This window comes from Hippopotamus amphibius, chromosome 2 (genome assembly GCF_030028045.1).
Source record: "Hippopotamus amphibius kiboko isolate mHipAmp2 chromosome 2, mHipAmp2.hap2, whole genome shotgun sequence".
Classification (NCBI taxonomy): domain Eukaryota; kingdom Metazoa; phylum Chordata; class Mammalia; order Artiodactyla; family Hippopotamidae; genus Hippopotamus; species Hippopotamus amphibius.
Window position 1 is genome coordinate 162164041 of NC_080187.1, and position 16119 is coordinate 162180159.

At 39.5% G+C, this 16119-nt stretch overlaps 1 protein-coding gene across 3 annotated transcripts in view; it reads left to right on the top strand.

Moving 5' to 3' along the window:
- The window catches only part of SNX6 (sorting nexin 6), a 59193-nt gene that overhangs the window by 40037 nt on the left and 3037 nt on the right, over window positions 1–16119 (top strand). For all 3 annotated transcript variants that reach the window (XM_057721561.1, XM_057721562.1, XM_057721563.1), the window contains 3 exons: window positions 5253–5339; window positions 11587–11746; window positions 11829–11914. In XM_057721561.1, coding sequence (XP_057577544.1) covers window positions 5253–5339; window positions 11587–11746; window positions 11829–11914 — 333 coding nt within the window. The remainder of the gene's footprint in view (window positions 1–5252; window positions 5340–11586; window positions 11747–11828; window positions 11915–16119) is intronic.

Here is a 16119-nt window from a genome sequence, read left to right on the forward strand (position 1 = left end):
ACCTCTCTCAGATATTAGGGGTCTGTGCCCCACCCGTGTTGGCCCCTCTGCGACTGTGCCTGTCTTAGGTTGTTCCTCCCTTGAGGAATCTTACCCATCTCTGGCTAACCAGTCATCCTCCAGGGCCAAACACGGTGATATAAGGAAGGTTCTATGCACCACCCCTGTTGGCCCCTCTGCGGCTGTGCCTGTCTTAGGTTGTTCCTCCTCTGAGGAATCTTACCCGTCTTTGGCTAACCAGCCATCCTTCAGGACCAAACAGGGTGATATTAGTCTCCACGCCCCACACCCTCAGCTCCTCCACTGCTCAAGCAGGACATTCTGAATCCCATTGCTCGGCTCACATACTTCAACATTTTCAAGGTTTCAGAAAGGTTCCCAAATGTCTTCCCACAAGCAGTGGTGCACTGTTGTTTCAGTCAGGCTTGGAGGTGCCTGTTGCAGAGGGCGCTGGTGGCTCAGGCGTACACAGAAAGTCTTAGAGTTGGGCCTCTCTCGGGGTTTTTTCTTTTTGGTGCTGGTTTTTTTTTTCTCTCGGCAGCCTCCCTGCTGCTGGCGTTGCAAGGAGTTTTAATCTAGCCCCGCCTGAGCGCCTGAGGGTGCTTGTTATCCCTGAGCGCCTTAGGTGGCCCGCAGGGCGTCTCTCCACTGCCTGTTGCAGAGGCACCGAAAGAGAGGGAGAGGCTATGAAAGAGAGGGAGAGGCTATGCGCGCGGCTCCTCGCCCCCGCCCGGGAGCCTGCAGCCTCCAGCCGCCATCATGGCTGGGCAGCTCTCAGGGACCGGCACTCCTCTCCGCGGACCTCCTCCCTCCTGTCCTCTCGGTCCGTCACCCTACCGGCAACAATGTTTCTCACCCTGAACCAGCTCTCCGGTTCCCACGCTCCCGCTCCTGGACCCTCCGTTCAGCCGCGGATCGATGTCTCGGTCCGGGAACGCTGAACTGCGCTGCGGACCCTCCGTATGTTTCTCACTCCCTCCCGTCTGCCACAGCTCCGCCGCTTCACCCTCTTTGAGCCCTCGTAGATGCCTCCCTACCGGCTATGTCGGGCTCCCCGCAGCCCTTTCTGGTGTCCGAGGCCGTCTGCTGGTGTTCAGCTGGTTCTCTGTGGGAATGACTGCGTCCTTCCGTGCATTCCCAATGCATCTGTGGAGAGGGATGCACTCCACGTCTCTCTACTTCACCGCCATCTTTTTCTCCAGTAGTGATAATTTGATACTGATATCCTCTTGGTTTTCAGGGCTCATGTTTATTTATGATCATTATGACCGTTAAATAATATTTAACGTTTTTATCAGTCGATAGAATAGTGAAAATGTTTGCTAGATGTTCAGTGGTACTTAGTTGAGAGTGGTGGTGGCTAGTCCATTGTAGAAATCCGATTTCATCATGATCTTGTCAACTGAGTTATGTGTAGTGGAGACAAGTTGAAGAAAAGGAGATACTCTCTCACAAAGGAAAAAGTTCTTAAATACATAAATGTTATACTGGGGTCCGTATAGCCCATTATTCTGCCTTTGATATTTGTACCAGTGAGCATTTTCTGGGAAGATATAGTTGTTTTTGTGTGTGTATACATTTACATCAAAAGAATAGGGATCTATCACAAAAGAGCCTATGTGTCAATTCTTTTGGAAGCAGGTGTCAAGATGGGATTAGATGTACAAGAGATGTATTGTGAAAAACGAAGAGGAAGGAGCAGGGGTAGACAAGAGGAGCCATCAGATAACAGTACAGGTCTATACCTGCAAGAGGTGAAGGAGAGGAAGGAGGACTGGGTGTGAGGAGTCTCAGACTACAGCGCAGTTCTAAGAAGGCGTTGTCCAGGTCGGAGAGGAGCCCCTGAGCCAGAGCTGCCCACTGGAGTAGTTCTGCATCAGGCAAGAGTGGGCTGAGTGGGGAGGATGGAACATACCTTTCATGTGAACGTGGTTCCAGATCCAGAGATACTGCGTTTGGGGCTGTCAGTCAGCTGTGCTTCTTGCAGCAAGCATTTGAAGGAGATCTGGGTGGCACATTTCCATAGCCCCCAAATTCTTATTTCCTTTAGCGTTTGCACATTGTTCTGGTTATTACTGCTGTGTAACAAACCATCCTAAAATTGGTAGCTTTAAACAACAACCATCTTATTATGCCAGTGAACTCTTTGGTTCAGGAATTCAGAAAGGGCACAGCAGAGATGGCTTGCCTCTGCTCCATGATGTCTGGGGCCTCAGCAGGGAAGATGTGAAGGTCATGGCCTGGAATTATCTAAAAGCTCTTTCACTCATACGTCTGGGGGTTGTTACTGGCTATCAGCTGGAAGTTTTGCTAGGGCTGTTGGTTGTAACACCTACATGTGGCTTTCCCGTGGAGCCGGTTAGGCTTCTTCACAGTATGGTAAAGAGGTTCCAAAAGTGAGCACCCCCAACGATGGGAAGTGGAAGCTGCTGGTTCATAAGGCCTGGGCCTGGAATCTGGCACGCGTCACTGCTGTATTGGGCAAGCAATCTTAGAGCCTAGATTCAAGGGGAGGAGACACATACCCTATTTCTTAACAGAAGGAGAGGAGCCCTATTTAAAAGCACCAAACATCATCAGCGTGTCAGGAAGTTCTGTAAGTTTGTTTCTCCATAAAGAAACTTCAAGTTTTTTCTAACTTTTTATTAAAGTGCATTATACATGTAGAAAAAAGCACATAACAGAAGTGTACAGCTCAGTGAAATGTTACAATTTAACACACCCACATAATAAACACCCAGATCAAGAAATGGAACATTACCTGCAACTCAGATGCCCTGTTCCCCTTTCAGCTGCCTTCTGAGTCACCACCTCCTGCAAGGGTAGTCCTAGCTTCTAACAGCAAAAATTAGTTTTATTTTCATATTTTATATAAATGCATTATTCACTATGTATTTTTATGTCTGGTTTCTTTTACTCAATGTTATGTACATAAGATTCATTGGTGATGTTGCATGTAGGTATAGTTCCTTCATTCTTATTGCTATATAGTTTTCCATTGCAAAAATATACCTAACTTTATTATCTGTTCTACTTGTAGGCATTTGGATAGTTGCTAGTTTGGGGCTCTTTACAAAGAGTACTGCTAAGACCATTCTTATTTATCTTCAGCTGAACATAAGTATGCATTTCTGTTAGATGTATGTGACTAGGATAGGAAGTGATGGTTCATAGGATCCTTTTTACATAGGATATCCATGTAAAAAGCTTTTTTAGGTACTGCCAAACTTTTCCAAAGTGACTGTAACAACTTACATTCCCACCAGAATGAATGTGAGCATTGGGCTGCTGTACAAGGTGATAATATTTGTTTTTTGTTTTCTTAGCCATTCTGGTGGATATATAGGGGTTTTTCTATTTTAACTTTTAATTTTGACAGTAATTTCAGACTTGCAGAAAAGTTGCAAGAATAATACAAAGAATTGCTGTACATGTGTCACCCAGATTTCCTTAATGTTAACACTTTCTACATTACTTAGAGTTCTTTTCTTCCAAAAAAGTCCATATTTATTGTTTTTCGCCCTTTGTGCACATTTCTCTCTTTTTTAAAGATAAGAATCAATTTTAATGTGCCAGGACTTCCCTGGTGGTCCAGTGGCTAAGACTCCGTGCTTCCAATGCAGGGAGCCAGGGTTCAATCCCTGGTCAGGGAACTAGATCCCATATGCTGCAACTAAGAGTTCATGTGCCACAAGTAAAGATCCCACACTTGGCAACAAAGATCCTGCATGCTGCAGCTAAGACCTGGCATAGCCAAGTAAATAAATATTAAAAAAAATTTTTTACTGTACCAATATGATTATCAATGATTCTCCTTAGTGTCCTCAATATCTAGTATACAGATGTTCCCAGTTGTCTCATAAATGGCTTTTTACAGTGGACTTTTTGAGTCGGGATCAAAATGAGGTTCCCATATTGTATTTGGTTAACATAATACATTCTTTTTTTTTTTTTTTTTGGCACACGGGCTTAGTTGCTCCGTGGCATGTGGGATCTTCCTGGAGCAGGGATCGAACCTGTGTCCCTTGCATTGGCAGGCAGATTCTTAACCACTGCGCCACCTAGGAAGCCCCCATAATACATTCTTTTATCCTCTCTCTCTCTAGACTGAATGAAGAGTTCTCATTTTTTTATTTTTTTATTTTTTTTATTTTCTTTTTTTTAAGTCATCCTTGTTCTTATTTACTTATTTATTTTATTTATTTTTGGCTGCATCAGGTCTTGGTTGCGGCATGCAGGATCTTTCATCGTGGCACACTGCATTCTCTCTAGTTGTTGTGCACAGGCTTAGTTCCCCCGCGGCATGTGGGATCTTAGTTCCCCTCCCAGGGATCGAACCTGCGTCCCCTGCATTGGAAGGCAGATTCTTTTTTTCTTTTTTCTTTTTTTTTTTTTAATTTACTGGCTGCATTGGGTCTTCGTTGCTGCATGCAGGCTTTCTCTACTTGCGGAGAGCACAGGCTACTCTTCATTGCAGTGCTTGGGCTTCTTATTTGTGGTGGCTTCTCTTGTTGCAGAGCGTGGGCTCTAGGAGCATGGGCTTCAGTAGTTGTGGTGCATGGGCTCAATAGTTGTGGCTCGCGGGCTCTAGATCGCAAGCTCAGTAGTTGTGGCACATAGGTGTAGTTGCTCTGTGGCATATGGGATCTTCCAGGACCAGGGCTCGAACCTGTGTCCCCTGCATTCTTAACCACTGCACCACCAGGGAAGTCCCGAGTTTTCATCTTTTTAGTCTGACATGGCTACTTCCTGCTTCACCTCAGCTCAGACTAACCACATCTTTTTACTTTTTATTTTTTTACTTTTTACTATTTGGTATTTTCAGGTACATTTTGTTCATGTTTTCATGTTTTCTGGTTGTCCACAGCAGGAGGATCAGTTTGAATTACCTAGTCTACTATTGTTGCCAACCTCTGTTACTTTATATAATCATGTGTACATATCAGTTGCAGTTGAAATGAATAGAGAGAAAAATACAGGTGAACCTGAAAGATGATATTGAACTTGAGTCAAATATAGAGTCCTTCCATAAATTTGCTAATCTAATTTGGTCTCATCTTTTTTCTGTTCATTTCTTTGTCAATTACAATGAAAAGTAACAGGCTAATAGGAGAAGGAAAGGAAACAGTTTAAATAGGAATTGATACTGTAGTTACTTATAACTTTAATTTTTTTACAATTATTAAGAAAGAAAACACTGAGTGTAGAATGTAAGTACTGATTAAATACCCAGTTTTTTTTCCCTTTTTCAGAAAATAGAAGCACGAGTGTCAGCTGATGAGGACCTCAAACTTTCTGACCTTTTAAAATATTACTTAAGAGAATCTCAAGCAGCTAAGGTAACTTTATTTATTCATTTTTTTTAAATGGACTGCTTTACAAAAAGCCATCATCTGTTTAGAGCTTGTTAGATTTAAGATTGTTGAAGATGACTTACCTCTTGATTTTAAATTATATTTTTAAGTATGAATTTTTTTTCTCCTTTTATAAATTGTATGTCACGGAACCCCACGTGAAAGTTTTGTCTATAAACTTCTGATAGAATTTGTCTGGGACCTTTTTTTTTTTACTTAAATTTGGTATATTTAGTCAGGTAAAATACCTGCAAAGACAAAAGTAAATCCCCCCACCCCCCACCAAACAACAGTTGTACAGCTAAAAGATTCCTAATTTTGTTTATCTAAGTCCTCTGTTGAGGGTGAGAGAGCCATAAAACAGGAATGTGTTTTAAGTCATCTCAAATTTCCTTTTGAAAATTATGTACAAAACTAAAACTCTTACTAATCAAAAAAATGTTTAACAAAAACATCTAAAAAGCACCAAAAACTTAGTAGCTCAGATACTCCAAATTCCATGTTAATTTATGAATTGAAAGATATAGAAAATTCCCATCTGTTCAGTGGTGCTTTGAACACCCTTCTTTCATTCTTATCAAATTATAAATAATCCTCTTAACTTTGAGGACTTAAATACTTGCAGATACATTGTCCATATCAAATTTATTTTAAATCGGATTGTGTTTTATGAACTATTTACATTGGATGGGCAGGGATAAAATAAATTTGCTTTTGAAGACTCTATTATGATATATAATTGTTAATAGATAACTTTTTAGAACGTGGCTTTATTTTTATTTATTTATTTATTTACTTATAAATTTATTTATTTATTTTATTGGCTGTGTTGGGTCTTCGTTGCTGCACACAGGCTTTCTCTAGTTGTGGTGAGCAGGGGTTACTCTTTGTTGTGGTGTGCGGGCTTCTCATTGCAGTGGCCTCTCGTTGCAGAGCATGGGCTCTAGGAGCATGGGCTTCAGTAGTGGTGGCACATGGGCTCAATAGTTGTGGCTCATGGGCTCTAGAGCGCAGGCTTAATAGTTGTGGCGCACGGGCTTAGTTGCTCCACGGCATGTGGTATCTTCCTGGGGCAGGGATTGAACCCGTGTCCCCTGCATTGGCAGGCGGATTCTTACCCACTGCGCCACCTAGGAAGTCCCTAAAATGTGGCTTTAAGAGAATCGAAATTTTTTAGTAACCACAAGAAAAAATTGAAACTTAATTGTGAGAATTAAAATTACAGTGAGATATTACTACACACCTTAATTAGAATGGCTAAAATGAAACATTCTGACAGAAATTATAGCAACTGAAACCTTCACACACTGCTTGTGGGACTATAGTACAATACTTTAGAAAACTTTTGCTGTTTCTTAAAAAACTAAACATATATCTACCCTATAATCCAGTCATTTCAGTCCTGGTATTTGAAAACATATATCCCCACAGATGTTCACAGCAGCTTTATTTGTAATAGCTGAAAACTGGCAACAACACAGGTGTCCACCAACAAAGAGGTGAATGGATAAAGAGATTGTGGTATAGTCGTAAAATGGAATGCTACTCAGCAAATAAAAAGGAATAAGCTATGTCTATACACAACAAAATGAATCACTCTCAAAATAATTTTGCTGAGTGAAAGAAGCCCAGCAATAAAGACCATAGTTTACATTAGCATTCACTTTTGGTGTTATACATTCTGTGGATTTGGACAAATGTATAATGACATAAGTATCACACAGAGTAATTTTACTGCCCTAAAAATCCTGTGTTTCATCTATTCATTTGCCTTCTAACCCTTGTTGATTTTTTAATTAGCTTCATAGTTTTGCCTTTTCCAAAATGTAATATAGTTGGGTCATTTCATATTGGCTTCATGTGCATTTAAGTTTCCTCTATGTCTTTTCATGGCTTGATAGCTCATTTCTCTTTAGCACTGAATAATGTTCCGTTGCTTTGATACATCAATTTATTTATCCACTGACCCTACTGAAGGACATCTTGGTTGCTTCTGAGTTTTGGCAATTTTCAGTACAGCTGCTATAAACATCCATGTGCAGCTTTTTGTGTGAACATAAATTTTCAATTCCTTTGAGTAATAAATAGCAAGGAGCGCAATTGATAAATCATATGGTAAGAGTATGTTGAGTTCTGTCAAACTGTCTTCCAAAGTGGCTATATCATTGCATTCCCACCAGCAGTGAATGAGAGTTCCTGTTGCTTAACATCCTCACCAGCATTTGGTACTGTCAGAATTGTAGATTTTGGCCATTCTAACAAGGTATGTAGTGGTATCTCGTTCTAATTTGCATTTCCCTGATGAAATTTGATGGGAAGCATCTTTTCACAAGCTTATTTGCTATCTCTGTGTCTTTGGTGAGGTGTCTGTTTAAAAGAGAAAAAAAAGGTCATTGGCTGATTTTTAACTTGGATGGTTAAGTTTTAAGAGTTCTTTTTATATTTTGGATAGTGGTCCTTTTCATCAAATATCTTTTGTAAAAAATTTTTCTTGGTCTGGTGGCTTATCTTCTTGACACTGTCTTTTGCTGAGCAGAAATTTTTAATTTTAATGAAATCCAACTTATCAGTTATTTCTTTCTTGGATCATCCCTTTGGGGTTGTATCTAAAAAGTCATCACCAAGCCTGAGGTCATCTGGATTTTCTCCTGTGTTTTGCATTTTACATTTAGGTCTGTGATCCATTAAGTTAATTTTTGTGACGGGTGTAAGGTCTGTGTATAAATTCGTTTCTTTTCAGGTTTCCCAGCACCATTTGTTGAAGAGATTTTCTTTTCTTCATTGTATTACTGTTGCTCCTCTGTCAAAAGATCAGTTGGCTCTATTTGTGTGAGTCTGGTGCTGGGCTCTCTGTTGTGTTGTATTGATCTATTTGTCTGTTCTTTGACCAGTACCACACTGTCTAGATTACTGTAGCTTTATAGATTACTGTAGCTTTATAGAAAGGCTTAAAGTAGGTAGTGTCAGCCTTCTGACTTTGTTCTCCTTCACTCTTGTGTTGTTCTGTGTCTTTTGCCTCTCCACACAAACTTTAGAATCATTTGGTTGATATCTACAAAATAACTTGCCAGGATTTTGATTGGGATTATGTTGAATCTGTAGATCAATTTGGAAAGAACTGTTTTTGACAATATTGAGTCTCCCTATCCATGAACGTAGAGTATCTCTCCATTTATTTAGTTCTTTGATTTCTTTTGTCAAGAGTTTTGTAGCTTTCCTCCAAAGTTGTACATACTTTGTTAGATTAATACCTAAGTGTTTCATTTTCTGGAGTGCTAATGAATGTAAATGGTATTTTTTATATGAATTTATTTATTTTTGGTTGCATTTTGGGTCTTCATTGCATTTGGGTCTTCATAGCTTCAACTAGGCTTGCTCTAGTTGTGATGAGCAGGGGCTACTCTTCGTTGTGGTGTACAGGCTTCTCATTACAGTGGCTTCTCTTGTTGTGGAGCACAAGCTCTAGGCTCACGGGCTTCAGTAGTTGTGGCACATGGGCTCAGTAGTTGTGGTGCACAAGCTTAGTTGCTCTGCAGCATATGGGATCTTCCCAGACCAGGGCTTGAACCCATGCCCCCTGCATTGGCAGGTGGATTCTTAACCACTGTGCTACCAGGGAAGCCCAGTCAACTGATTTTTGACAGAGTGCTAAGATAATTTAGTGAGGAAAACAATAGACTTTCAACAAATGGTACTGGAACAACTGAATGGTCACATGAAAAAGAATAAACTTGGGCCTTCCTCACAACATGGATAGAAGTTTGCTGAAAATGGGTCAAAGATCTAAATGTAAGAGCTAAAACTATAATATTTTTAGAAGAAAACATAAATTTAAAAAAATTTTTTTTAAAAGTTTATTTTTGGCTGTATTGGGTCTTTGTTGCTATGTGCAGGCTTTCTCTAGTTGCAGCAAGTGGGGGCTACTCTTTGTTGCGATGTGCGGCCTTCTCATTGTGGTGGCTTCTCTGGTTGTGGAGCACAAGCTCTAGGCTCACGGGCTTCAGTAGTTGTGGCACATGGGCTCAGTAGTTGTGGCGCACAACCTTATTAGTTGCTTTGCAGCATGTGGGATCTTCCTGGACCAGGGATCGAACCTGTGTCACCTGCATTGGCAGGCAGACTCTTAACCACAGCGCCACCAGGGAAGTCCCAACATTAATCTTCTTAATTGCCTCAAATAGGCATTGATTTCATAAGATATGACCAGAAGAACACCAACCAAATAAAAATAATAAATTGGACTTTATTAAAGTTAGAAACTTTTATTTAAAGTTTTGTATATCAAAAACGCTATCAAGAAAAATGAAAAAACCCACAGACTAGGAGAAAATATTGGGTTGGCCAGGAAGTTTGTTTGATTTTTTTCTGTAAGATGTTTTTTGGGGTTTTTTGTTTGTTTTTTTAATGTTTATTTATTTAATTTGTTTATTGGCTGCATTAGGCCTTCATTGTTGTACATGGGCTTTCCCTAGTTGCAGTGAGTGGGGGCTACTCTTCATTGTGGTGTGAGGGCTCCTCATTGCAGTGGCTTCTCTTGTTGCGGAGCACGGGCTCTAGAGCACAGGCTCAGTAGTTGTGGCACATGGGCTCAATAGTTGTAGCTCACGGGCAATAGAGCACAGGCTCAATAGTGGTGCATGGGCTTAGTTGCTCTGCGGCATGTGGGATCTTCCTGGAGCAGGGCTTGAACCCATGTCTGCTGCATTGGCAGGTGATTCTTAACCAGTGCGCCACCTAGGAAGTCCGCATAAGATGTTACAAATAAACTTTCTGGTCAGCCCAATATTTGGAAATCATGTGCGTCACTAATAACCGATTGGTATCCAAAATATATAAAGAACTCTAACTCAGTAAAAAGAGTGCAATTAAAAAGTGGGCAAAAGACTTGAATAAACATTTCTCCACAGAAGATATACAAATGGCCAATGAATACATAAAAAGATGCTCAGCATCTTTAGCCATCAGGCAAATGCACATTAAAACCACAGTGCTATATCACTTCACACGCACTAGGTGGTCTAATCAGAAAGACATAAAATAAGAGTGTCCACAAGGATGTGGAGAAATTGGACACCTCATATAGTTTGGTGGGAAGATGTAAAATGGTGCCGTCACTTTGTGGGAAGTCTGGCAGTTTCTCAGAAGATTCAGCAGAGTTACAAGGTGACCCAGCAGTTCCACTCCTAAGTAATGAGATATGAAAGAGAAATGAAACATGAAAACATGTCCACACAAAAACTTGTACACACATGTTCATAACAGATTATGAAATAGCCAAAAAGTGGAAACAAACCAAATGTCTGCAGCTGATGAACAGATAAACCATTGAGATATTTCCATACAATGAAATATGATTTAGCAGTAAAAGGAATGAAGTTCTGATTCATGCTATAAAACAGATGAACTTGAAACTTTATGCTAAGTGAAAAAGCCAGACACAGGAATTCCCTGGCAGTCCAGTGGTTAACACTCCACGCTTTCACTGCTGTGGGCCCAGGTTCAATCTGTGGTCGGGGAACTAAGCCACAGCGCAGCCAAAAAAGAAAAAAAGAGAAAAAAAAAAGCCTGATACAGAAGGCCACATATTATATGATTCCTTTTTCAATGAAATGTCCAAAATAGGCAAATCTATAGGGACAGAAAGTAGATTAATGTTTGTCCATGGCTGGAGGTGAGGGGTGTGGGAGGAAATGGAGAGTGACTGCTAACAGATATGGGGTTTCTTTTTGGGTGATGAAAATGTTCTAAAATTGAGCATAGTGATGGTTATGCAACTCTGTGAGCATATTACAAACCATGAATCATGCACTTGAAATGAGTTAGGGACTTCTCTGGTGGCGCAGTGGTTAAGACTCTGAGCTCCCACTGCAGGGGGCCCGGGTTTGATCCTTGGTCAGGGAACTAGATCCCACGTGCATGCCTCAACTAAGAGTTTGTATGCCACAACTAAGGAGCCCGCCAGCTGCAACTAAGGAGCACATGTGCCAAAACTAAGGAGCCCACCTGCCACAACTAAGACCCGGTGCAACTAACTAACTAAATAACTAACTAAATAAATAAATGTTAAATGGTGATTTGAATTATATCTCAATAAAGCTGTTACCAAAAAAATTTAGAAGAGTAACTGACATGTGGCATTCACTATGTGTTAGCTCTGATGATGGGAGGGGTGGTTGAGGGCAGCTGCTAGAAACGTGTAGCATATGTTACTATGAAGCATTCTGTTTTATAGGATCTCCTCTATCGAAGATCTAGGTCACTAGTGGATTATGAAAATGCTAATAAAGCACTGGATAAAGCAAGAGCGAAAAATAAAGATGTTCTGCAGGCTGAAACGTCCCAACAGTTATGTTGTCAGAAATTTGAAAAAATATCTGAATCTGCAAAACAAGGTACTCTTATATTAACCTTTAATCATAAGGTATGTTTTAGACTATTATATAAATAGTTAATCCTAATTTGTTTTGTTCACAGAGCTTATAGATTTTAAGACAAGAAGAGTTGCTGCATTCAGAAAAAATTTAGTGGAACTGGCAGAGTTAGAACTGAAGCATGCAAAGGTAGTGTCATATTAAAGATTCAATAATTTAAGTGACTTATAATTTAGGAATGAGTCAGTTATGAAACCTTATACTAATTTTAAAAATAGAGAATCTTAGAATTGAGAGGGCTTTTAAAGGTCATCTAATTTAAACAAGAATAATATCTATAATGTCTCTAATGGTCAGTTTTGCAAGACTCTAGTAACTAATATGGAAAAACAATATCATTTTTTGACTTAGTTGTTAAAAAAATAAATTTTCCTTAATAAAAACATCACTTAAAAATTTATTTAACATTTGCCATCTTCAGTGAAAGGGACTGAAATTTTAAAATGTATTCATAATTCCGCAAACTATAAATATTAAAGAAATTTTTTAAAACTTTTAAATGTTATTTTGTGATAAATTTATACCATTTATAAAGTCTAAAGTTATTAAAGCTTAGGGACTTCCTAGGTGGTGCAGTGGTTAAGAATCTGCCTGCCAGTGCAGGGCACGTGGGTTCAATCCCTGGTCCAGGACGATCTCACGTGCCACGGAGCAACTGAAGCCGTGCTCCACAACGAAAGAAGCCATCACAGTGAGGGGCCCCGCGTACCACAACGAAGAGTAGCTCCCCGCTCACCGCAACTAGAGAAAGCCCTTGTGCAGTAACAAAGACCAACACAGCCAATAAATAAATAAATAAATAAATTTATTTTAAAAATAAAATAAAGTTATTAAAGCTTTAAACTACACTGAAATTTATTTTATTTTATTTTTGGCTGCGTTGAGTATTCGTTGCTGTGCAAGGGTTTTCTCTAGCTGTGGCAAGCAGGGGCTACTCTTCATTGAGGTGCAAGGGTTTCTCATTGCGGTGGCTTCTCGTGCTGCAGAGCACGGGCTGTAGAGCACAGGCTCAGTAGTTGTGGCACACGGGCTTAGTTGCTCTGTGGCACATGGGATCTTCCCGGCCCAGGGATTGAACCCGTGTCCCCTGCATTGGTAGGCGGATTCTTAACCACTGTGCCACCACGGAAGCCCTCACACTGATATTTTTGGGACACTTCTATAATGAGCACAAATTTACTTCTGTGTAACTTTGACATATTGATGGTCTAAGTTTTGTCATCTAAAATAAGATAAGTTTAATTCCTCTTTCACAATTTACCCTTCAGATATTTAAATCCTTCTTATTCTGTATATATCTTCTCTTCTCCATGCCAGACACCCTTTGGCTAAATATTTTTCATCTCATACACCTCAACAAGTTTTTTATTATATTATTGCCCTGCTGTCATTGCTCTTTTAAAATATTATACCTGAAAATGGAAACACATTTACATACATGGAATGATTATTTTACACATTTCTTTTTATAGCATGTTTTATTCTGTTTTTTTAACTAATTTATTTTTTATTGAACTCTAGTTGATTTACGCTGTTGTGTTGGTTTCAGGTGTACAGCAAAGTGATTTGGTTAAACATATATGTATATATTCTTTTTCAGATTATTTTCCCATATAGGTTATTACAGAATATAGTTCCCTGTGCTATACAGTAGGTCCTTGTTGTTTATTTTATATATAGTAGTATATATATGTTATTCCCAAATTCCTAATTTCTCTCTCCCTCCGCCAGGCATGTTTTATATGTATAAGATAAGGGGTTTTTTAACTACCATGTTGCACCAGCTTGATTTGGGTATAATCACACTTTTTTTCTCTCTTTCTCTTCTAAGTCAGTTCTTGAACCTCCACCCTGTGGTTGTGTGTTTAATTTTTTTACGAATTATTTTCATTTTTGTGGTAAAAAACACATAACATAAAGCCATCTTAACCATTTTAAGTGTACAGTTAAGTAGTATTAAGTATATTCATGTTGTTGTACAACGGCTCTCTAGAACTTTTTCATTTGTTGAGCACTTACTTTAAAAATGTATTTGCAGCCCATGTTTAGGTCTTAAATTTTAGCTTGTTAGTCTTAGCCCAGTGCATTGAAATCTTTGGAAATTTGAGTTTGATCATACAGTGTTTGACTGTTATACTGGTTTTTCCTGTCAAGTGATGGACATTTGTAATTTGTATGAACTTCCCTTTTATGTCTTCATCTAAGATTAAAGGAATCAATATTTGTTAATCTAATTTATGAAAGTAAGTGGCACCAAAAAAATTTAGTTCTCTTCCTTCCTTTCTTTCTATACTAATTTTTATTAACTTATTAATATTCTTTGGGTATATTTATTTGGATAGTTATGAATTCATTTATTTATACTATTATCAACCATTATTTTCCCATTGTATCTGTGAAGGACATAAGGAGTATCAAGTTCCTCATTAAAATCAAGATATATGGGCTTCCTAGGTGGCGAAGTGGTTGAGAATCCGCCTGCCAATGCAGGGGACACGGGTTCGATCCCTGCTCCAGGAAGATCCCACATGCTGCGGAGCAGCTAAGCCCGTGCACCACAACTAAAAAAAGAAAAAAAAAAAAAAATCAAGATATATGTTATCTGATTTGCTGGGCTAATAACCCTGTCAAAAGAAAATGTTTTGATAAGCCTGGCAAAATTTATCCTTATTGAGCCTGTGTTGTTTTCCAGCATTCACTGTTTGTGTTCTTTTTAAGGAGGTTATAAACTCTCAAGGATTTTGTTATTAACAAACTACAACCTATTTTTATACAGCCTGTGAGCCAGGAATGGCATTCATATTTTTATTTTTATTTTTAAATTTTTTTGGCAGCGTGCGTTGGGTCTTCATTGCTGCATAGAAAGGCTTTCTCTACTTGCAGAGAGCGGGGGCTACTCTTTGTTGCAGTGCACAAGGTTCTCAGTGCTTCTCTTGTTGCATGGGCTCTAGGTGCACAGGCTTCAGTAGTTGCAGCATGCAGGCTCAACAGTTGCGGCTCACAGGCTCTAGAGCTCAGGCTCACTAGTTGTGGTACACAGGCTTAGCTGCTCCGTGGTTTGTGGGATCTTCCCAGACCAGGGATCGAACTCATGTCCCCTGAATTGGCAGTCTTAACCACTGCACCACCAGGGAAGTCCCATATTTTCAAATGATTATAAGAAAGATCAAAAGAATAATATTTCATGACAAGATAATTATATGAAACTCAGATTTAATCTATTAAATTTGTTTCTTGGAATACAGCCAAGCTTATGAATAAGCTTAAGCTTATTCATTTATGCTTTGTTTGTGATTGCTTTCATGCTACTCCAGCAGAGTTGAGTAGTTGAAACAGAAATCAAATGTCTTTCAGAGTCTAAAATGTTTACTATTTAGCTCTTTACAAAAAAGTTTGCTGACCCTGCTTTAGATTGATGTCAGCCTCTGGTTTCCAGATACTGTGCTTTTTCAAATTCTTTCTGAAGTGTGTTCTCTGTGTTCAAATTCCTGGTAGGTCTTCTAGTCCAGAGACTCTTAACTAGTGGTGATTTGGGGCCCCCCCCCACCCCCCCGAAGGAGACATTGAGCAGTTTCTGGAGACATTTGTGGTTGTCGCAGCTGGGGGTTGATGGGTTATGGCTGGTGTGTAGTGGGTAGAGGCCAGGAGTGCTACTCAACATCCTACAATGCACTGGACAGCCCCCACGAGAAAGGATAACACAGCCCAAATGTCAGGAGTCCTGAGGTTGGGAAACTCTACTATATTGTCTGAGATTTCTCAATGATTTTGTAAATCTGAACAAAGTCTTATTTTGGTCCCAGGATCCACATAAATTATTCCAAAAAGAGTAGATAATAGTTACATTTAAAGCAAGATCGTTTGAGAGCGCCAAATCCTAACCACTAGACCACCAGGGAAGCAAGATAGTTTGAAACTACTTTGGATTTTATTTATTATAACTAGTATATGTGTCTTTGCCACATAATTGAAATCTAGTTATAACAGAAAAATAGGTAGTTAGGTCACTTTTGTGTCCTTGAAAATAGGGTCAGATTCTTTATTAAGGAAGTAAAAAATGTATAATAAGGGCATTTAAGGAAAAAAAAAGTGTTGAGCCAACTGAGGGTGTAATGTGATTCACCACGTACCCCATCACAGTTGAGGAGTTAGGTCCACCTTTTTGGGGGGGGGCATTTTGGCAGGTGTCAGCCTACTGAATGTGCATCTTGTGACTCAGTGGTTCTACTTGAGGAATATACCTATAAGAAGGTGATTTCATAACTATAAACAGGCTCAAAGTCATTTGTCACAGTTCTGTTGTTATACTGGCCAAAAATTGACAGTAACTTAAA